The sequence below is a fragment of the Epinephelus lanceolatus genome, chromosome 14 (genome assembly GCF_041903045.1).
Source record: "Epinephelus lanceolatus isolate andai-2023 chromosome 14, ASM4190304v1, whole genome shotgun sequence".
NCBI classification, from domain to species: domain Eukaryota; kingdom Metazoa; phylum Chordata; class Actinopteri; order Perciformes; family Serranidae; genus Epinephelus; species Epinephelus lanceolatus.
The window spans coordinates 31965588-31990287 of NC_135747.1; the positions used below are offsets into that span (position 1 = coordinate 31965588).

A 24700-nucleotide genomic window follows, 5' to 3' on the forward strand; every position below is an offset into this window, starting at 1 on the left:
GTCAAAGGCTCAAGAAAAATAGTCAGCAGGTTACCAAAGGTGTTCATTCTCAATTCATTCTCTGGGGTCCATGAATGTTTGAGCAAAAGGCATGTCAATCCAACTAATCTTTGTTGAGATATTTCAGCCTGAACCAACATGGAGGACCATTCAACAGACCCACATGCCACTACAGTGGCTAAAGTACACTGAACATTTGAACTTTGCATGATCTAAATTTTAGTCCGATATCAATGCTCTACTTGGGAAATGGGTTGGTAGGAGCCACAAGCCAGAACTTTTTTTGTATAAATGTTCTTTTGAATTCACTTGACAAATGATGACAATGTTATACAATATGACTGTGAACTAAGTAAAATCTGAAGGCTGTTGAAGTTTCTGAATCAACTAAACTTCCACTTGCATCATAGAGCCAATATAAAGAACTGCTGCTTGCAAATCCTTCAACCACTCTACCTCATTTATCATTCTACTCTGTAATCGCATATTTTACCTTTTCCCCTCTGTTTCAGTTTGTCTCATACCTGTCACATCGGCTTCACATTTTATCACATCCTAGCAAGACCAGGTTTCTCAAACCATGGCTTTTATCATCTTGCTTTTAATATAACATGGCAAAGAGAATAATATCTCCAACCTTGATGTGAAACACACAGGGTTGATATCATTCAACTTCAGACGAGCCAAAGAAGACTTCAGTGTAATTCAACTTTAAGTTCCACCCTTAATTACAACTTCACTCACTGAAATATAGGACAAAAAGCCTGATCCAGTGAAACAAAAGTGGGTTTATCCATTGTCTTTTTATCAGCATAGTAAGGCTCTACAGCCTAATCTCTATTAAAAGCCTCAAAAATCTGGAGACAGTGTAGAGAAGTCAAGGAATGGGGGTTGTGGCATGGGTTGTATCTCCTAGGGACACCTTACACCAGCCTTTCTCTCCAGGGAGCACAAGGAAGGAAGCATATTGTCTCAGCCTCTGTGATTGACAGTTAAGTGTTACACCACAGCTAATTAGTTTTTCCCCCTCGAAGATAAAGATTGGGGCATGACGATGTGATTACAATTAATTTTGATAATGGAAAGAAAGGCTAATTGTTTTCAAGGTCATAGCTGTATATGCATGCCAGTGGCACCAGCCTGTTTTCCATCATGATTGAAGTAACAGGGGTTTTGGTTTAATGAATTTCCAAGATGCATCATTTTAATAAATAATAAATAACAGCACTGAAATCAGTTCTGCGTTCGTCGGGCCAACTCCATTATGAATAAATGTCAAATGTTTAAAAGCGAATTTGGATCGAATCGAATCCAAATGTAAAACTTCAGATGTGCTTCAATGAAAAACCAATGATGGCTTTTCTTTGCAAGTAACAGAAAATCTGCAGATGCAGATCCATGCATCCACCCACCACGTTCATTATTTATTGATGTATTTATTAGTGTTTTAATTGGCTGCTGCCATATAACACCTTACGTGGTGTTATATATTCTCTGTGAATTCAGCTGTGGAACCAATAACGTCTTCAATTTTCTGCCCCCTTATCTTCCCAGTTTTCAACTGTAACGTAATCATAAATCATACATTTTACAAAGTACTTTTTGTCTCTCTCTCTCTCTCCATTTCAATTTTCTCTGCTTCAAACCCGCCTCCCAACCCTCTTCGTCAATGCAGAGTAGTCACTGTAAGCGTGGAAGAGGCAATCAAATGCCTGTTTAGTCAAGAAAAAATAAACATTGATCAGGCCCGTATTATACCTGAAAGGACATTTGTAACACAGCTGAATGTTTAAACTCAAAAATGTCAAGCCAAAGTTAATCACTAACACAAATGAATGCTGCCTGGACTGAATAACAGTAAGAGATCTACTGGCATATAGAATAAACCTCCAAAAACTGTCAACCCGTTTTATTGTTATTGCTTTCCTCTCACCCAAATCACTTCTTTAGGACAGTGAATGTCTATTCAGGCAATAAAGTCTGTCAGCATTCCTTGTTATCTCTGTCTAGTGTATATATCCGTCTACGGTCTGATCTCATGACAATTTATAAGTAGTGATACAAATAAACTGTAGGAAAATATGAGCACAAAGCACCTTTTGAAGTAACAATCCTGTAACTTGTTTTTCAATAAACATATTGGACAAGAAAACATCAGTACAAACTAAAATGCAAGTTGCTTACTTAATCTTTAGGGTTATCCCTCATTTTGTGGTTCAAGTTGATTTATTAACAACCCAACCACCTTAAATATCTTGTTGCATCAAATTATTTCTGGGGGCATTTTGAGCCTTTATTAGATCCCAATCATGGAGAGATGACAGAAAATAAGGGAGAGATATGCAATACAGCCAGATCAAAGCCAGGATGTTGTGTTTCAAGGTCAGCACCTTAAGAGTAACGTAGACAAACTGATGTAAAGTCTTCATTAAATTTACATTTAATACATTTTTTGAAGTGAAGTAACTTCGCCCCAGCCATATCCTCTGGTATGTTCTAGACCAGTGGTTCCCAGTTGGTGGGTAGTAGTCCAAAAGTGGGTTGCAGGTCCATTCTGAATGGACATGTCAAGTTTGTAAAAACCAGACTTTATTTTGAAGTAAATTGAATTTCTGGCACAGGGCTTTTATTTTGGAGTGTACTTTTCTGCTGTAGAGTGAGTGACTAATAGATAGCAACTTGACAGAGACAGCAAACTAGCTTGACCACATGGCCAAACGCAAGTATGATGCTGACTATATTAAACTGTGTGGACCTTGAACTGATGACGAAGGAGAAATCTGGACCCTGTGGCTGGATCTGTTGGGAACCACTGTGACCTGTCCCTGGGTCCTCTGTTAGACGTGCCCAGACTACCTCCAAAGTTATGTATCTTGGAACCTAATTGAATGCCCCAAACTACCTAAAAAGGTTTCTTTTAACACCAAGGAGAAGTTACTCCTCTCCAAGCTCTTTCCTAAGGTCCAACTAGGGCTGGGCAATATATCAATATTATATGGACTAGATATCATCTTAGATTTTGGGTATGATGATGTTGTATTTTCTTTTGTCAAAGCATCAATACTCAACTCAATCTAAGACATTGTATTTTAAAATCATGGTAATTTGGAAAATGCATTCATTAATTTTCAATAACTGCTTATCCTGTTAGGGGTTGTGGGGGGGCTGGAGCCTATCCCAGCTGACATTGGGTGAGGGGCAGGGTACACCCTGGACAGGTCACCAGACTCATCAGGGCTGACACATAGAGACAGACGACCATTCACACTCACATTCACACCTACGGACAATTTAGAGTCACCAGTTAACCTGCATGTCTTTGGACTGTGGGAGGAAGCTGGAGTACCTGGAGAAAACCCACACTGACACAGGGAGAACATGCAAACTCCGCACAGAAGGACTCCCCCGCCCCATGTTCTTTGTTTCACTCAGAACACAACCCGGCAAATAAAATTATGAGAAAATACAAACTTTTTTCCACAGATACCTGACCCAATGCAGAACTCTGCCCTCTAGGGGACCAACTCATTTCGGCCACTTACATCTTTGATAACCTACCCTCTATCTTACCCTTAATTGTGAACAAAACCCTGTGACTCCCAAAATCCTGAGACACCGGAGTGAGTCATTTGCTTCCAAGCAAAGCAAGGCAATCCATCATTTACAGGCAGGATACCATGGCCTCAGACTGGGAGGTGCTGACTCTCATCCCCAATGTTTCAAACTCAGCTGGTGGTAATGGGCTGATGAAGCCAGCAGAATCATCAAAAGATAGTGATGCCATCCTGAAGCCACCACAGCGGACACTCTCCACCACTACCACCAAAACACACATCTGCAGCACCTTTAGGCTGCCAATTCTGATGTAAGTGAAGGCATTTTATTGATGACCGTGCAGTCTTGTAACCCTTAAGAAAGCCCCTCCTGTCAAAATGTGTTTGTGTTCCTTCCTTTGATTCTTCCAAAATCATGCAACTTTGATGAGCTGAAGTCTGATGAATGGACAGATTTTTCTGCACTCCAAACTGAGATGACCAGCAAAGAAAGCAGGTGTTCAGGAAGTGTTTGGAATCAGGTCAGATTTAGTTGCCACATAAAGTTGTTTCAATGCAGCACTACTTTGTTAGGTTGTGTTTCTGTGAGTGTGATAGCTGTACCTGTGTTGTAGCGGTGGAGGTGGTGCTGCTCCTTGACCCCCACATCTGCTGAAATTGCACTCTTATCTCAGCAAATGTCTCGATGATGACAGCAATGAACACATTCTGTAAAAGAGAAAGACAGATAGAGTGAGACACTGGGAGAGAAAGAAATGTTGTGACAATTAAAAATAAATGACCAGGTGCAGGTCTGTCTCTTGACTTCCTCTCACCATCTGTGATATGATTTTCATTCTCTCATTAGCCCAAGAACATTCTACTAACAAGGGGAAATCGTTATGTCTGTAGGTGAAAGATTAGGCTATGTCAATTAACCGAAACCCTTTGGTGTTCGGCTATCCCCGGCTGCCATGCCATGGGAGGTGAAAGCATTGTGAGAAGAACACTCGAGAGAGACAGAGAGAGAGAGACTGGCTCTAACCTTGACAAGCCATGCCAAGAAGAAAATGAGAGTTATAAAGTAGAAGTAGGAGCGCCAGCGAGGGAAACTGTCAATGGCTCTGTACATAAGGAACACCCAGCCCTCCTGGGAGGCAGCCTCATACACGGTGAAGATACTGGTACCTAAACAAAGACAGACACAGGAGTCAGAGACATGTACAGTCAGAAGAGAAAGCAGAGATTGTTATTGAAACAAGTGTCAGTATCGGTCTTTTTGTTTAACAACGTGATGTCTGTGAGCTTCACACCAATTATCACGGCTCCCCTCAGACTCAGCCTTTCAAAAAGACAATACCTTGTGTTGCTGTATAATGAAAAGAACATCCTGACAGCTTACAGGAGGGAAAACACAGCACCTCGGTATCCTCATGACTCCGTTCTTAATAATGACAAGACCTTGAATTCTGAAGAATCTGATGGAATTATCCATAGTGCATGCCTTCTTATTGCTGATAAATTTACTCAGATGTAGCTAATTAACATAAATTCTCTGAGCTGGCCAAACTACTTAATGAAACTCTTGGCAGATTTCTGCGCTTTCTGCAAATTAAATGCCTGTACTTTTAACACCGAGCCAAAGATGATTTATCCAGGGAAGAAACACCACCCTGTGTTATTTTATTGTTACCTGTAAAGTACAGTAAAGTTGCCAGCAGTCAAGTGTAACTGACACACAGCTGGCACACCAATAACAACAGTCAGAATCTCCCAATTCAACTATTATTCAGCACCTCATATATCATTGTTTGAAGCTTTTCATCCTAAAGGGACACTTGTCTGATTTTCAACCAGCTCTGTATCATGACAATGCAGGTAGTATGTGTAAATGAAGCGTGGTAAACTTTCCTCTATCTTACCAGCAAACACACATTTGCCGGCTCTAGGTCTGTTGCTCAAAAAACAAATTGCACTTCCACATTTTATATACCCACCACCACAGACACAAAGAATACAGAAGTTAGATGAGAGAGAGAGAGAGAGAGAGAGAGAGAGAGAGAGATGTCCCTCTGTCTGTCTCACAATCAAACTCAGACCAAACTAGGCAGCCACGATCAAATATGAGCCAAGATTCTGTTACTGTATCACCCATTTCTTGCCTAAAATGTCTTCAGAAACATATCTTACAAAAAGTCTGGGACCTCTATCAGATTGAAAACATTTTCATACTCATTAAGGTTCCAAATTTCCACTTTTACTAAACAATGGAGTCCCATCATGGCTTTATTAGTACGTTGAGGTTTATCAGTAGTAGGGCTCTGCTAAATTTTTACTTTATATTACCCCCATGCACATATCACATACATACATAATATAGCATTGTCTGTATGGCAAGTTTTGTACCTGTAAAATGTGGAGAGGACAATTATCACTATTATTTTTCTTTTTTTTTTTTAATTTTTTCTATTTAAATTTACCTTTTCCAATCAATGGGTTTGGCTATAAACACGTTGCAGTAGATGTCTCTGCTGTTTTCTTCTTATGTTTATGTAAGTTTTGAATATAAAGTGCACAAATGTTATATTAACAGCTGTAAAAATGTATACACTGCACTGTTGTTGATCAAAACTAATTAAAAATTAAGTTCTACTAAAACAGAAAAATATTTTAGTGCACTGTTTGGCTGTAATTTGAGAATTTGTGAACTAAAAGTGGGCGCCATGTTGTTTTTGTATTGTAAAAACAGAGGCTGAAAATACTGAGATCATTCATTAGTGCTGATATGAACCAAGATTCTGTTACTGTGTTGCCTATTACTCAGCTAAAATGTTCCCAGAAACATATTTTAGCTCACTGTTTTACTGAATAAATATTGTTTCCTGTGAAAAAACGGATAAGCTCGCATTATGCCACCCTACAGTAGGAGCATGTGCAGTGCTGCACAGTGCATCCTAGTTGTTGTAGGTTTTATAACTGGAGCAAAAGAGAATACCACAGCCCTTTTCTATGTTTCCTCCAGTTATGTAGCACCAATGTCAAAAGTATTTGCATATTTCTACTGCACAGTTTTATGTAAATCTTTCCAGCAATGAAATAATTCTTTAACAGTTACTAACACACCAGAGTTACAGTATTTTTATGAATGGTTGTGCATGGCTGTGAATACAAACAGTACATCTCATTCTCATAAACTTTTAGGAAGTGAGAACCATTCTAAAATTGTCCATGATAATAAACTCAGTCTACAATGCACTAAAGCTTCACACTATAAGCTACATTAACATTTATATAGTGTGTTGATGGATCAATACATTTAGGCTGTGAATTGCATTGACTGTGCCATGTTCCAGTCTGTAATGTCTAAATTAAAGTAGTGTTTACTGTGAAGCTCTCACTCTCCTTCACGCCTATCTAAAGATTAGGGGCACTGCACTGTGCACTGACACTGGATTTGAGCACCGTTCAGCTGATAAGAATGCAGGATGCTGCTGAATGGCACAGCTTCACGCCAGAGCTGCTTTAAGCATCGCTTTAGTTCCCACTTTCTCACACTGGGTCTTTCTTCCAGATTGCTTCACAGAATACACTGTGCATTTAGAAGTCAGAATAACAGTGATATGTGTACGTGTGTGTGTGTAGCTTATACCTAGCTCATTGAAGCCACTGTAACCGAGCTCCTGTCGGCTGAGGCCCAGCTCCTCCAGGTCCACGCATTTGAAGCCATGAGGACACTGGTAGCCCTCCCCATCAGGGGAACAATGGGTGTCTGGGATGGCCAAGCTGTTCCATGTCACATTACTGACCAAAAGAGAGATAAAAACACTTATTAAATCATATATATGCAGCGTGTTAAACACAGAATGAATTAAAGAAGACAGATTTTGTGTTTCTTAAAGGTATACTATTCAGAATTTTCCTGACAACCTCTTGTTGAAAAGTTACAAAACAGTCCATTACGTGGCTCACAAGAATATCCACACCCTTGGTCAATATCTTTCAATAGTATGTAAGGGTGCTTTCAGACCTAGAGTTGTCTTGCTTTGGTCTGAATCAGGGACTAATCTTGTTCCAAAGTTGTATAATTGCCTAGAGTTGGTTCGTGTTCTCACAGCAGCATTTACAAGCGGACCAAATAAGATGCCTTGCGAGAGAAAGCTGCTCTTGATTGGTCAGAATTTCCATGTGGGAAAAATCCAGGAAGTAAAGCAAACGTTGAAGAAGAGTTCACTTGCAAGATAAATGTGACACTTTCTAATGTCACAATGGAGGGACAACTACGCAGGTTGATATTAGCGCTGCTCATCGTGGACTATATTGCTGTCATTGTTCATTTTAGTCAAACCATACAGTTTGAAAACGAGGCGCGGCTCCAACTAGAAAACAATGTTTTGATGCATTGGATGTGCTGAATGTGCATATTAAGGCAGTACAGGAGGAGGTGCACATTAATAATCCTCCAGGACTGTAACATGCTCATGTTTAACCCAAACAATGTGTCATGTGACTGCAGTTGGTTCAGATCCAGGTCGGAACACGTTCACTACAAACGAACCGCACCAGAGTTTGTTTGTAACCGGACTGAGACCACCTCTTCAAGAAGGTCTCAGTCTGGTTGTTTTGGTGCGCACCTGAGTGTGATTGCTGTGTTCACACCTGCCCAATGAATGTGTGTTTTTTACAAACTTAACATATTTGCAGGTCACTTGCTGTCCATTCTGAATGGACCCGCGACCCACTTTTGGACTGCAACACACCAGTAATGAATGACTGCCCTAGGGTATCAATGGTGATATTAAATGACTATAATCATTTTAGGATTTAAGGTAATATTGTGCTTTGTAATAAATTCAGAAAGTTTATGGTTAAGGTTACACATTTATGGCCAGTTACAAATTTAAAATAAGCATGAGAAGAAAACTGCCTGTTTGCACACACACACATGCAGGGTCTCATTCATGAAATGTGAGCAGAAGGAATTTGTGTGTAAACTGTTCGCAGACGGAAAATTTAAGTGCGTGTCCGCATTCATCAATATTTTAGTAGCTCCGATCTTTTCGTAGCTACTAACAAAATCTACTCCTGCTCGTGACCACGCGCTTGTGTAAATTTAGTAAAGCACATAAATATTGCTTGTCACTATTGGAAATTACAATTTTAACTCGTATTGCGCTCTGTTATGCACACAATACACAGATGCCTTTGAAACACGTAATCTAAACATGACAAAATATTAAAAATATAACACATTTAGTTAAATTAGTTGGCAATTAGCAGGTTTAAGATCCAGATTAGGTTCATGATTGTGAATTATCTATGTAAATCGACTCAGTAGATTACACGTTCTTTCAACATGTTGAATGATGATAATAAAAATATCCGTAAGGACAGCCGGATCACAGCCTCTTCGGCCTCGGTGCCTGGGTTCAGCAGGGGGAGCTGAAAGAATTATTTGAGACAACACGTGTTTTTGTTTTGTTTTGTTTTTTTGTGGCTTTTTGATCATTTGAATGAATAAATCTGATTTGAAAATGTTTAATTTACTTTGTATAAAACAGAGCTTTAGGCTATTAAGGTTCAAATAATTTGAAGACGATGCATACAAAACTGCTGTAGGCTTATGATGATGATAACTGATGTTATCCATATCATTTGTTAAAATAAATGTTAAATACAGTAGCTCTACATTCCGACAGCCATCACTGATTTAGAGTTTATCCGTTAAGCACAACACATCTCTGGTTTCCGGTTCACACTTCATTCAAAACCCCACAAATGAATCTTCTGTTTGTTTGGTGACCACTACGCTATCAATGATGATTTTCAGAATGTATTAGGCTTGTCGCTGTCTCCGTCAGGAATAATTCCTGACAGAGAGGTCTCCCCAATTATGCCAGCGATGCACTCGTCTGCAGCAGATAGTTGTGACTGTGAGCCTCCTCCTCCTGTGGCTGCTGTATTTTTTGTGTGTGTGTGTGCTTATGCGTTTCTTTGCCTCTAGTTTCATATCAAACCATTTACGCTTCACCTCTGACATGGTTCTTTGTATGACGGAGACAACATTAACAGCATCTGTTACCTCCCTCCAGGCCTTCGCTTTGCCTGTCCCTGTCACACCACTACTAACTGAAGAAAATAAAATGTTTTTTCTTAAGTCCGCTTCACCCAAAATTATTTCAATCTCCGCTTTGGAAAAATTCTTTTTTCTTTCTCTTTCTTTCTTTATGACTGGCAGGTCGACAGGATGCACCTACACCTCCTTATATGGTGGTCATTGGCTATTCATGGGCGGGGATTTATGCTAATTACTGATTACCGGGAGCGCGCTGTCACTTTACGATGGATTGGCATTCATGATCATACACACGTGTTTACAATCAAATCTGAGTTTCCCCTCAGCGTTCCTGAATCCAGAGTAGGTTTTTAGTAGCGTAGGCTTTTATGTGCAAATCTACACACAGATTTACTCACTTTTCATGAATGAGACCCGCAGAGTGCAAACACACACCTCCTCCCTCCTCCCCTGTCTCCCTGTCTTTTAGCCACAGGTGTTATTCCAGGAGCTGCTTGATTTCTCTAATGAAAATTAATGCCTTCAAATTGGCTGCCCAGACATTCATCCAAATTGTTTATTAAGGGGTACAGGATCAGAGGGGATAATTTATTGCACTATCACAAAGGGCAATCAGAGGCATAGTGATGAATCCGATAGCGCTTATTATGCCGGGCTGCATAAAACCACTGTATCTTATCGGATAAATCGTTTTTTTTTTGATGAAAAGAGGAGATAAATGAGAGACCAAATGTCCAGTAATAACGTGATATTAATATGTTGGTGAGTCAAATGGAAAACAAGCCATATGATTGTCTGTTTTTTTTATCTGTTATTGGATCAAACCAAAATTAATTTGTGGTGCTTTGCATAATTGAAAATGTGATGTCCTGTCAACAACCTCTGTCAACCTCCTTGGCTGACAACCACTGCTTGTTGACACATCATCCACTGTCCACTAATTTAGGATATGAATATACTAGCAATACTTTTTTCCTAAGTTCTCCATCCAATTTGGGAACGAAACAATATCAGTAAACATGTTTTTGCATCACTTCATTCTCAGAAAAGAGATATGTTTATGCTCTCTAAAACATTGTTCACATTAATCAGTTCAAAACTTCGAATCAAGACTTTTCTATTTAGAATAAGCCTTAAAGAAATCTACAAAACTCTAATGTCTGGTTCAGTGGATCTAAATCACACTGAACAAAATATTATTCATTCCATGGAGTTACATAGTGATGAGGTCAATTGCAGAAATCCTGACATCCAGAAGAGGCGTCCACACTTCGCTCACAAATCCAAAACCCTCGCCATCTAATATCCGTATCAGAAAATGTCTCCCCTGCTATTTTTCCCAATTCCCATCAAATCCCTTGTGTGCGAAAAGCTCGGGTGCTCTGACTTTGTGCCAAGGGCATATGGCAGATAGAGATTAGACACATCAGTCCTTGTGTGACATATTTCTAAAATACCCCATTAGGAGCATATAGACGTGAGGGATTTAGGGAAAGGAGCAGAGCAGCAAACAAATTAGATGGGCAGCTGCCACGCCACTTTTGGAACGCTGTTACAGAGAGATGTCAGAGCTATAAATGTGACAATGTCGTGTCCTAACTCCGCCGCTGCTAATGGTCAATGCATGCGGTGTCCTTAGGGGGCTCTGGCACACGATCAGTAAGGGGAGATAGATGGGGAGCTGATGAGCAGGAATGAGCACAGTGTAAGGGCTGGACAATGTAGGAAATTTTAATTATTATAATTAGTGTTAGCTCTCCCTGCAGCCTGGGGCTTTAAATATGATGCTTGCTTCCCCCGTCTTTTGTCTCCACAGGGATTAATATTCTCTGTATCATATCATCAGTCTCAACAGGATGGAAATTCTTCACAAGTGTGTTTAAATACATGTTGACTTATTTTATTTTTTTACAGTAATGTGCACACACATATTCACACATCTCCCCCAGTGCTGACACCAAGGGGTTCCTACAGAACTTCAACATTATGATACTGGTCATTTCACTTTAATTAGAATTTTTTAAAGACCATTAAAGAGTAGGGCTGTTGAATTAAAGTTCACTGAATATTTTAATTAAATATTTAACTTTTTTTTTTTGTTCTTTCCCTTTAGGGTCTGTGATCTGTTTGTATCCATCTCTGCTTTTTTTATATAATTTTCTTTATTATATTTATGCATTTTTTTGTATCATTTTGTATTATATTCTTGAAAATTCAATAAAATATGAAAAAAATAAATATAAAAATAATAACAATAATAATAATAATAATAATAATTATATATATACAGTACAGGCCAAAAGTTTGGACACACCTTCTCATTCAATGCATTTTCTTTATTTTCATGACTATTTACATTGTAGATTCTCACTGAAGCCATCAAAACTATGAATGAACACATGTGGAGTTATGTACTTAACAAAAAAAGGTGAAATAACTGAAAACATGTTTTATATTCTAGTTTCTTCAAAATAGCCACCCTTTGCTCTGATTACTGCTTTGCACACTCTTGGCATTCTCTTGATAAGCTTCAAGAGGTAGTCACCTGAAATGGTTTTCCAACAGTCTTGAAGGAGTTCCCAGAGGTGTTTAGCACTTGTTGGCCCCTTTGCCTTCACTCTGCGGTCCAGCTCACCCCAAACCATCTCGACTGGGTTCAGGTCCAGTGACTGTGGAGGCCAGGTCATCTGCCGCAGCACTCCATCACTCTCCTTCTTGGTCAAATAGCCCTTACACAGCCTGGAGGTGTGTTTGGGGTCATTGTCCTGTTGAAAAATAAATGATCGTCCAACTAAACGCAAACCGGATGGGATGGCATGTCGCTGCAGGATGCTGTGGTAGCCATGCTGGTTCAGTGTGCCTTCAATTTTGAATAAATCCCCAACAGTGTCACCAGCAAAACACCCCCACACCATCACACCTCCTCCTCCATGCTTCACAGTGGGAACCAGGCATGTGGAATCCATCCGTTCACCTTTTCTGCGTCTCACAAAGACACGGCGGTTGGAACCAAAGACCTCAAATTTGGACTCATCAGACCAAAGCACAGATTTCCACTGGTCTAATATCCATTCCTTGTGTTTCTTGGCCCAAACAAATCTCTTCTGCTTGTTGCCTCTCCTTAGCAGTGGTTTCCTAGCAGCTATTTGACCATGAAGGCTTGATTGGCGCAGTCTCCTCTTAACAGTTGTTCTAGAGATGGGTCTGCTGCTAGAACTCTGTGTGGCATTCATCTGGTCTCTGATCTGAGCTGCTGTTAACTTGCGATTTCTGAGGCTGGTGACTCGGATGAACTTATCCTCAGAAGCAGAGGTGACTCTTGGTCTTACTTTCCTGGGTCGGTCCTCATGTGTGCCAGTTTCGTTGTAGCGCTTGATGGTTTTTGCGATTCAACTGGGAGACCAGTTTTTGCAGTTTTCCGGACTGACTGACCTTCATTTCTTAAAGTAATGATGGCCACTCGTTTTTCTTTAGTTAGCTGATTGGTTCTTGCCATAATATGAATTTTAACAGTTGTCCAATAGGGCTGTCGGCTGTGTATTAACCTGACTTCTGCACAACACAACTGATGGTCCCAACCCCATTGATAAAGCAAGAAATTCCACTAATTAACCCTGATAAGGCACACCTGTGAAGTGGAAACCATTTCAGGTGACTACCTCTTGAAGCTCATCGAGAGAATGCCAAGAGTGTGCAAAGCAGTAATCAGAGCAAAGGGTGGCTATTTTGAAGAAACTAGAATATAAAACATGTTTTCAGTTATTTCACCTTTTTTTTGTTAAGTACATAACTCCACATGTGTTCATTCATAGTTTTGATGCCTTCAGTGAGAATCTACAATGTAAATAGTCATGAAAATAAAGAAAACGCATTGAATGAGAAGGTGTGTCCAAACTTTTGGCCTGTACTGTATATATATATATATATATATATATATATATATTCATTTTTTTATTTTTCTAATTTTGTCCCAAAATGCCTTTTTTTTATCGAAGAACATGACTATATGATGGCAGCATGGTGACGCAGTGGCAGTACTCTCACCTCACAGCAAGAGAGTTCCTGGTTCGAACCCAGGGTGGGGAAGCCCTTTTGAGCAGCGTTTGCATGTTCTCCCCGTGTCATCATGGGTTTTCTCAGGGTACTCCGGCTTCCTCCCACAGTCCAAAGACACGCAGGTTAATTGGTGACTCTACATTGCCAACAGATGAGTTGTCTATCTCTATGTAAACCCAGCTCTCACCTGATGTCAGCTGGAATAGGCTCCAGCCCCCCTGCGACCCCTAACATGATAAGTGGTTATGGAAAATGAATGAATGACTATATGTCCCACCTTCCACAAGTTGCTGTGTTTCCTGCTGTAGGAATATGCTGATCACCAATGTCCAAAGTCAATAAAGCATTCAAGTGTTGAGCTTCTACCTATGTTCCGTCTTCATTGCTGTAATTCATTTAAAATAAAACAAGCTCCTAAGATTTGGACATGGAAAGAAATTTGTTTGGAAGTGTTGCGCCATTAAAAAAAAGCCAATTTAATGTGCGAGACTACTGCTCAGACAGTCACACCAAACTGATCACAAAAGATGAGATGCTGTCAGGATCTGTCAGACTCAGCTCAGCAGGTGACAGCTACTGACGGATCAGGCTGACCCATCATTGGTTCGCTCTGTGGTAATTCATTAAAGCAGGATGTCACAATGTGGCGTAAGCAGCACACAAGTTTTTATTTACCACGCTGTATGAACTTTCAATTATCATCGACTCTGCAACTGAGGTTTCACACTAAGTGTACTAACAAAGCATCGTGCAGAGGAAGGAAATTGTTTTCAAAGGAAGACACAGTTGCAATCCTGTTAACAGCTGGTCCACAAAAAGCAGAGTGTAATGCGTCAAGCACCGGACTGACATAGGTTTGACGTTAGATATTCCCCATCAAGTCTTTTCTTTTATTATCAATACGTATAATATTCATTCTCCTAACATGCTTATTTAAAAACAGGACCAAGTTCTATCTCCGTTAGAAACTTTGATAAATCCCGGTGCTGTAAACAACACACCAGTAAAGAGATTATTCATGAAATAGATTTAGTTAAAGCAGTTGTTGCAGAATGATGTGGATTTTAACTGTCATGAAACAAAAATAACTTAGGTATAGCAGTGACAGGCCAATAAAAGCACAACTGTACACTTTCTATTTAAGCTGAAACAAACGGTTGTGTGATATGAAAAGGTAAGCAATGAAATGGAAACAGTAAAGCCCAAAAGTATATATAATACAGTGCAATATAAATTTTATATGGAATATGGGAGCTGGGTATAATGCATTCAATACAAACGGAGTGTGTCTCTTTAAAGTGTTAAATCTTTTAATGAGACATCTAGATTGTGCTGAGCCCTGTTTCACAGACTGTAAAACAAGCTACTGTACCACCTCTGCAAAGCATCTTCCAAAACTCACAAGTAACACGCGAGTGGTCTCCTAACGATCTTGATAGAGGATCACGATGAAATTTATGTTGATAACGACAATGAGCTTTGGACACTTTTACCCGATATAGCTAGATCTGACAGACTGTCACACAGCAGAAATAAACCCAACCACAGCCAGTCAGTGTGCTGCCTCTCTTACTGTATATGCCACAGTGCTTAAGATGAACTTACATTATCCCCTAATGCTGAGGAAATTACTGACAAAAAGGCAACACAACATCAATTACATGGATGTGGTTTGGGTATTTCAAAGTGACGAAGTGCAGATTAAGACGGTCTGCAAACATGATGTCACTCGGTGCCAATCAAGTGCCAACAAATCTTTTCTATCACCTGAAGAATGAGCATCCTGGCAAGCTAACTTGTATTGTTTTGTTAAGGCAGATGAAGCCTGTTTGCTAAGTTAAAGGGAAACTTCTAGTTTTTTTAACCTGGACACTATTTTCCCATGTTTTTGTGTCTAAGTGACTAATGGAGACAACAGTTTTCTTAAAATTAGTCCAGTATAAACAGACACCTCAGCAGCTGCAGTGGTGAAACAGGCTGCATGTAATCCTGACAGGCAATTGTGCACCGTCAAGTTACGTCCACTAAAAGTGCTGTTTTTGCCACTGACAGGCTCCGATTGTTATTATAAGTGTCTGACAACATTACATAAAGGACCCTACAGAGATATGAAATGTTTTCCTATACCTTTCGGTTGTCTGTTTGTAATTGTGACAGAGTCTCGCTCAAGACAAAGTATCGTTCTGAAATCTCATGAGAGGAAACTTGTTGCAGGAAAAACAACAGTGGAAATGTTAGGGGGCCGAACACATGCCGCGTTTTTTGCGCCACAAATTCATTGTTTTTATCGTAGGCATGCGGTAGGCACACTCAAATGCCAGAGCGATGCCATCTTGGCGCGCACACGTTCCTGAGTGCTCATTTTTCAGTGTGCAACGGCTGCGCCCTAAGACAAACACAGTTCCATTTTTGGAATGCAGCAGTGCGCAAGGACCAACCAATCAAAGCCAACAGATATCTTTCCTTTCATTCGTTAATATCAGTCTGGGATAAATATGCCAATCAGTTCATTTTAGTGCAGGGCTGCCAGAGCTTTTCATCTGCCCCACGGACAATAGGCCTACACAAAAACAGTGCCTAGACGAAGCTTTGCACTCAGGATTTCAGGTAAATAGGCTATGCTTGTTAAGGTTGCTTACAAACTCAGGCACAACCTGGTGCCATGCTCTTGAAAGCCGGCACAGAAAAGGCACAAGACTGGCACCCAACGCCTGACCTCGTGTTTTCCAGGCAGTAAAAGACGCAGCATGTGTACAGCCTCCTTTCGAGAGTAGAGCAGCTTAGTGTTATCTAAAAAATGTTCCATGTAATGGCTGAACATTTATCTGATTCGACAATGTAGAAAGAGGTTTCAAAACAAGACTTCTCCTTAAGTAACACTTGGTTACACACCTACCAAACACACCGTATCAGCAAAAGGTAAGAAAAAATGTTTCATTTTACTGTAAGTTCTTTTCCATAATGACACTTAAAATAACAATCTGAGCCTGTCAGTGGCAAAAACAAGCACTTTAAGCAGATGTAAATTGACAATTCACAGTTGCCCACTGGGATTATACTGCAGCCTTTTTCACCACTGCAGCTGGAGCAGTCTCGTTCAACGCTGGATGAAAAAATCGTTGTCTCCATTTGTCACTTAGATACAAAAACATGTGAAAATAAGGGTCAGTTAAAAAAAACACAGTTTCCCTTTAAATGTTACATTTTTTTATCACAGAATATATTGCAAACCAAGCCATGGTCGCACAGTTACATGTGTATGTCATTCTATTTTATATGTTAATAAACTCTCATTTAAACTTTGACAAATTATCCCACAGGCTCTAGTCATTATTAGGATCCTCTTCAAACAGTTATATTTTTGCCATATCGAGCAGCAGTACTTGAGAGCACAACGCCTGCAGGAACAACTCATCAACACTGATGAGAGACACTACAGTTTATTATGTGTGTTTAAGTAGCTGTATTCATAGGCTATTTATGTCGCAATCAAATTTACTTACTGGAGAATTACTGTTGCTTCTATAGTCTGTTATGCAAAGATTAAATGTCTGGCTGGATGCATTCAGGCTCATGTACATCTGCACCTAAGGAGTGTAACAATGGTGCTTTGTTTTGATGTTTGCACTTAGTGTTGGCCCCAGTCAGTATACTGTAATAAGAGAAACACTCAATGTACAGTATATATCTTCTAGCTTCTTAAAACTACTTCATTAACCATTATCGCCTCAGTAAACATAAAATGTATCACCTCGATTAAAGCAACACAGCCTCTGTCACAGGTATTTAAAGGTGTTCATTAAAGGAGCTATATGTAAGAAATCTAAAGCAAATAGTCGTAAAATCCTCCTAATATGTCACAGAGACTAAGGAATAATGTTCATATAACATACTGATCTCACAGACAACAACAGTACAGCCAGAATATTCGCATTAAAAAAAAAAATTACGGTCTGCAAATCATGTTTATGTGTTTTGGCCTGTTGCGCCACCCACAGCCGTCTACCAGTCACGCAGTCAGTAGAGTCTCAGTATCAGTTACCGTTACGACTGACCTACAATGGCTGACGGTGCGACTAAACACAAACGACCTCGTTATGATTCCCAAAAACGCCAAGACAAAACTCAAAGTTGGCGAACTAGCATCATAGCTAGACGGGGATAGACATTTCGAATACTTTCAACTGTTATTCATTTTCGATCATATATTGTAGCCCATGTGCAGGTGGGTCATCGACCCGACTGATGTTTTTGAGAAACAAACATTAGCAGCACGGCAAGCAGCATTAGCAGTGTCCCCGTACATAGCTTTAGCAGCCGGGTCCTCCTCCGCTGTATCCCGGCAGCAGCGTTAGCAGCAGAGAAGCCGGACTTGCTCAAACGGTCCGCTGGAAAACTGAAGATCAAGGACGCGGTGACGCGGCCTTGCCACGGCAGCCGCCCGTGGGCAAACAAATCACCCCCAATTTCCACCAGATGCGTGTTGGCCGGCAGCGGAGCCAATAGGATTCAGTTCTAGTTAATGTGTGTGTTTCCACCGGCTGCAGCTGTGCTGCGTTCCGGCTCTGTCTCAGCTGCAGCACTCCAGAGCCCTCCGCAACAGATATTGCCAGATGCCAGACGCCGGAGCACAACGCAGCAATTCAGCACAGAGCAGCAACCTGGAATCTGTAGGGAAGGGGGGGGCGGACACGACTCGCGAGAGAGAGTGCAGTAACCGTTTTGGCCACATTCTTACATAGAGCGCCTTTAAAACACTAAATGATGAGTTTAGTGAAGTTGCCAAAGTCACACTTCTTCATTCTTGGTTCTTACCCTTTCTGTGTATCGTTAGTGACGCAGTGATGGTTGAAGGTCCCGAACATCTGAACACCCAGGATTCCATAGAGCAGGAGAAAAAACAGCAAGAAGATGGAGACACTCCAGATCTGTTCTCCAGATCGCCTGCAAAGCACAAGAGTAAAGAAAGGCATATTTTGTGTGTATTTTGTTTATGTACGACTATCCATTTAATTGTGGAGAAAACAGTGACAGAAGACAGTTTCCTACTTCAGTATGTTAGTGATGCGGGAGCGAGGAAGCTCGAAGCGGAAGTAGATCCTGAAGGCCCGGATCATAATGAGCGCTCGGGGGATTCTCAGCATTCCCCATGGAGACATCTGATCCACAAGCTCTGCTATTTCAAACACCTAAAACAACGAGAAATTGATTATTATTAGGCAAAAAAAAACAGCTACCACAATTAATTGCCTCACGTCAAGCTGTACAAGCACTTGCAGGAAAAAAATGGCAATAATTATAAATGCTGCAACGTACCTGCAGCACCAGGGACACCCAGATGAAAAACACCATGAAGCCATCAAACATACACCAGCGATCCTTCACATAGGAGTTTTCCCCCTGTGCGGAGAGACACGGAGAAAGAGCGGATGTCAATGAAAGGCAAAAACACGAGAGAGTAATTGGAAGAGCAAAAAATATGAACATGAATAAACAAACATCGTCATTATCCAAGGCCATACTTTTCATGAAAGCTGATGTATTCTAACAACTACAAGACATCCTGTGATGTTTTGAGGCTTTAATAATGCCAGTCTTTATGGTTCTGAAAATTGCCCATATCAAGTGCCAACCGTCACCTTCTGAAAATCTGACGGAGAAAGCTTTTATTGTGATAGAAAGCCTTTGTGTTGAAAAAGTAATGGAAAGAAACAAACAAACACAAAAATGAAAGTGCCTGTTTTGACGGACTGACCACGATATTCAAACAGCCTTGTTTTCGACATGATAAGACAAAAAATGATTAAGCCCCTGAAGTGTGAACGAACTGAAATGTCATGGGGCCAGCAAAAACGGGCATACTTAATTACCACTTACAGAGAGACAGAGCCTGTAAGAAGCTCTTAGGGGGGTCAGGCTTGTACAGGAAGAAAGGCTGCAAATAGGAGGGTGTGTTCGGAGACACTTCACAGATAAGACCATGTTTGATTACACACTGACAAGCATAAAAGCATGCAATTACTTTATCACGCTGTGTGGATCGTTTGTTTTGTGCCGGCACTTTCATCAGCTAGCTGCAAAATACAACTTCCAAGTGTCAATCAATAAGGTTATAGACGTGTGGAATAAATTTAGAAATCCAAATGTGTGATTCATCATTTGTACAAGTTGGATTTTACTTGACAGGCACAGAAAATAAGCGAGACAAAAATACCTTCCCATTTTACAGATACAGATGTTTTTTTTATCTGCTTTTAAGAACTACAAAGGGAAAATAAGAGAAAGAAGAAGAAGGAGGAATGTTCCAGTTTTGATGCTGTTTTCCTGCACTGGTGATTCTTATTCTCTGTCCTCCGGTGCCTCCCTGCTTGTTATCCTTGATTTGCCAATTAAGCTGTCCACACTTTTTATGGCAGTAATTATGGGCCTTTCATCTGCCAGCTGTCTGTTCCTGGACACTTCTATAGAACATTATCTGTCTACCTCCGATTTGAATTGTGTTGATTCATCTGAATTTGCAGCTCAATGCGACTAGTAAAGGCGTGACTGCAACTCTGATGCAACACAAAAAGCTGATGGACCAACATGTGGTCAGTCAGGTCTCTAATTGTTTGTGGCTGTTACCTTCATCCTACTACATTCAGCAAGAACTGGCAAAGCAGGCTAAACTGAAAATGAGTACTTTAGTGCTTTATTGTTTGACTGGTAACAGGAGTTTCGCCTCCACTCTCTTCTGGTGATAGTAGGGGAAGGGGAAAAAAATCAATACAGCATAGTATCACAATATTTTTGTGTGGCAATATTGTATCGTTACATGGATGTCAAGTGTCCTATCATTAAATTATTAATAATACAAATACAAATTCAACCTTTTGTATCATATTACAATAATAAAATCAGTTGCTTTTTCAGTTTACTAGATACATATTGGTGCAATAAAAATGACTGAAGTAACATTAAAAGACTAAAAACTTCATCTTATTAGATAAAACCCTTGATGTTTACAAAGTTTTCCTTTGCAGTTGATAAAAGATAACATCTCACAAAATATTGCAATGTATTGCAATACTCATATCGCAACATGTTTAAAATCGTGAAAAAAATACTGTATCGTGACTTGCGTATCGTGATAATATCGTATCGTGGGGCCTCTGGTGATTCCCACCCCTAGGTGAAATGACCATACATAGTTTTTCTCGCATTTTTCTTGTGAACGAAGAATCCAAAAACAAAGAATTCTTAATGAATTGAAGTCATAGGGGTCCGCGTTTTAGTTTACAAACTCTCACACAACTCGTGAAATATAATCCAAGGCTCATTTGTCCAGTCATATGCTCAGTGTTTCCCAAACAGACAGCTCTTTCTGACCAGAAAGTGAAACTTTCCCTGTGCTCTCTTCAGTGCCAGACTCCATTGACAAAAACAGTAATGTTACCTCACTGAACACAGGAGCTGCTGCTACCGCTGCCTTGATCTGTAGTGTGTTGCATTATTGTGTGACTTTCTTGAACTGGATTAACCCTTTAAAACACCAGAGTCACACAATGACACAAACAAACAAACGTATTAAGGCAGTGATAGACCAGCAGCTCCTGTGTTCTGTGAGGTAAAATCAGTTTTTGGTAATGGAGCCTGGCTTTGAAGAGAGGACACTGGTTTTAAATTCTTAGTTCCCTGTAGGAAAGGGCCAGACGCGTCACGTCAATAGAAACCGAGGGGGCACGTGCCCCCTCAGATTTGAGGGATGATTTTTTTTTTTTTCAACCAATTTTATTTTACTTACTTTACCTTACTTATTATTTTACCATCTAGCTATGATCAGTGGTCATACTGAGTGAAATGTATTCTAAATAATCTCCTTCATCTCAGGCCCATTTAGTGGCCGTAACTTGCATAAAATGCATAAATGGTAATTTACGCATTATTTATTAGGATTTAGGGAAGATTTCCTGTTAGTAGTGATCACACACGGCAACAGAGACAGCCGATCTTACCGGCTTGACATCTAGGCTTCCGGGTAAGCTATAAACACACAGATGGGATCGATGTAAAGGCTGAAGTGTCCTGCTTTCATTAAAAAAAGAATTACGTCGCTCTTATTTTCCGTTCCGGAAATAGATGCGAAAGAGTACAACTACAAGGCTTTGTGCAGCAGGGGCCCAAAATAAGTGATTTGAGGGCATCCCCCAAAAAAACTTGTGCGCGCGCATAGCGCACAAACCCAATCCACTGTGCCCCCTCACATTTTGGGGTTGCATGACGCCCCTGGAAAGGGCTGTGTGTGCGGGAAGTACTGAGCGCATGACTGGATAAATAAGACTTGGATTATACTGTGTGAGTTGTGTGAGAGTTTGTAAACAGATGTTTTGATATAGTTCCGCTGTTGTTAAACGGAGTTGCCTATTTCTTCATTTCATCAAGACCTTTCTCCATTTTTGGATTCTTTGTCCATCAAAAAAAGTTTTCCCCACAAATTTAATGTAACACAACGCAAGTAATGGATACACAAATGGTCATTTGGGGAGTGAAGTATTCCTTTAAGCTAACCAGCTCAATGCCCTATAACATTTCTATGAAGTTTCATCTGAATTTGTTAAGGTAAGGTAAGGTAAGGTATGGTTTGGTAAGGTAAGGTAAGGTAAGTGGTTACTGTCCGTGACTGGCCATTTGAGATACAGACAGTAGTCATGAGTACATGAGTCATGAGAGTGCAATACATAACACGCATATACAGTATCACACAGTGTTAGGGATAAATCATGGACATTAATGGTCACTGCCGGATAAGATAAGCAATTGCAGACATCACAAAGGACGATCTATAACGCTTTGTGCTGCATTTAGGAAGGCAAAGTCTCCGCCCTGATAGAAGCATCTGAAACTCAACATGGAGGGGATGTTCAAAGTCTCAGACATCAGGTTATTAAAAGTAACACCAGCGCTAACACACAAATACAAGTGCATCCAGTAACCATGTGACTCTGTCAGTAGCTACCTTGATGATTCCTCTGATGTGCATCTTGGCGATCATCTCGGCGGTGTAGAGGAACATGAGCAGCGTGTCCAGCGTGAACGTCACATACTGCAACGGAGGGTAATGCTCGAATGTCTTGGGGGTGTTCATACACACGGAGATGACACTGATGATGGCACAGGCCCGCAGCAGGGAGTGCACCCACTGAAGGAAGACAACAAAAGGAGAAATAAAATATCTGGTATGACAGACCACAGATAACATTGTGATAGGCTGACCCCACCACCAGTACACTCACTGGTTTGTTGATCCAGAAGATGTCGGCGCTGTCCGTGAGGGTCTCATCCGGCCCAAAGTCGGTCATGGGCTGGGCCTCGACCCGTGAGCTCTGTTTCCTCTTTAGCATGCTGGGGCTTGCCGTGCTATACAGAGAGTGGATCTGACAGAGAGAGGGAGGCGAACCAAACAGTGAACAAAGCTAAATGAGGAACAGGAGAACACGCTGGCTGCATCCAAGTCTGGGCAGTGGCAGTACCTTCTCTTGTAGCTCCAATAATGTGGATTATAATCTAAATTGATTAATTTTAAGTGTACTTAATGCAGCCCAGAGGCACTTGGCTTGGCATAGATGGCCACATTAACAGTAACGGACTATAAAAATACCAGTGCACCTCTTCAAAGATGAGAAACTGGACAAAGCTTGGGTTAACCGTATATTTAAATATAGCATTAATGTTTCTAATAAGCTGTGTATCAATAGTGGCTTCTATGTCATTACATGTAGCATTAGGTTTAGTTTACTGTGATGTATATTCAGCAAAATAAACCACCCTGACTTGAATTGCCAGAACAGAGGTGTACTTTAAAATTAAACATGTGTTGCATTGTTGAATGGCCACCGTGATACACAACGCAGCACACATGGAACACAGGGACGAGTGTATTCACATTGGAACAGCTCCAGTAACTTACCATTTGGAAAGATCATACATGATCTTCATTGTACTGAACACCAAGGCGCCAGTAGATTAAGCTGCTCAACCTACTGTACAGTGTGAGGACTTGTGCGTTGGTGTTACCTGCCCATGTCTGTGTTAGTGTATGTTTGTGTGTGTATGCAGGAAAAGAAAAAGTGTACAGGCCGTTTCAACATAAGAACACAAGAAGAAATGACACTCTGAATGGAGACAAAGCGCACATACCAAAGGGAAAAGTAAAGCTGAAATTGCTCCAGCACTGCACATAACATGCGATCAGGCATACCCTGTAAATAACACACAACAGTTAGTCAACATCATGGCTTATATGGTGTACAGTACACTACCCACATCTACAGTACGCTCATAGAGACAGGAATGCCCACCACGTCTGACATCAAGGCATATATGCGACACACTCTGTGAGTGAGTGAGTGACTGACTGAGGTGTTGTGGAAGAAGAGGATGGGGTGGAGGAGGGACCAGGGGGACTCACTGTGAGGCTCCTCATTGGTGCGTTCATCCCCAGGTCACAGAGGGGTGGAGAGACCAACCAGAGAGAGAGACTAGAGGTGCAAAAAGGAGAATGTCCTAAAGGCCTGGAGGTCCTGTGGCAGCAGTCAGTGAATGGTAGCAGTCATAAGAGCAGTAAAGAGGGGTGAGAGAACATATTCACAAGTGCTGCAAGGTGCAGCTACAGCACATGATCTATGCAATTCATTTGGTCCACCCAACTTACACAACAACAGTTTCTCTAACATCCAATAACATGTAGCCAGGCTGATAGTTTTGGTTAGAGATGTTCTGATACCATTTTTCCTTCCAGATAACAATTCCTGATCCCAATATACATACAGACAATGAATGACATACAACTTTCTTTAATCATTTAAGCGACCCTTCCCTAAGTCCCGCCCCCAGACACAAACTGCTCAGATCAGGGTCTAACTAGCCTCGCGTCACCAGGCTCTTCACGTACGGCGAAAAGCCTGGTTTCCATTCACTCTCAATTTTGTCTGGATTCTGGTTCCGGTCTACAGAGCGGGTATGGAATTCACCAAATTCACCAAAGTAAAAGTGTTCACCA

General features: G+C 40.7%; 1 protein-coding gene across 5 annotated transcripts in view; it reads right to left on the minus strand.

Moving 5' to 3' along the window:
• nalcn (sodium leak channel, non-selective) overlaps positions 1-24700 on the minus strand; it is a 115930-nt gene that overhangs the window by 85313 nt on the left and 5917 nt on the right. The window contains exons 2-11 of one of the 5 annotated variants that reach the window (XM_078174637.1): positions 24110-24179; positions 23839-23900; positions 22935-23075; positions 22658-22840; positions 18979-19062; positions 18712-18851; positions 18478-18606; positions 7183-7334; positions 4579-4721; positions 4158-4262 (exon numbers count right to left, since the gene is read on the minus strand). In XM_078174637.1, coding sequence (XP_078030763.1) covers positions 4158-4262; positions 4579-4721; positions 7183-7334; positions 18478-18606; positions 18712-18851; positions 18979-19062; positions 22658-22840; positions 22935-23075; positions 23839-23880 — 1119 coding nt within the window. In that variant the 5' untranslated portion in view covers positions 23881-23900; positions 24110-24179. Of the gene's footprint in view, positions 1-4157; positions 4263-4578; positions 4722-7182; positions 7335-18477; positions 18607-18711; positions 18852-18978; positions 19063-22657; positions 22841-22934; positions 23076-23838; positions 23901-24109; positions 24222-24700 lie in introns of all 5 variants that reach the window. The other 4 variants (XM_078174636.1, XM_033617623.2, XM_078174638.1 and 1 more) reach the window with 4 other exon arrangements.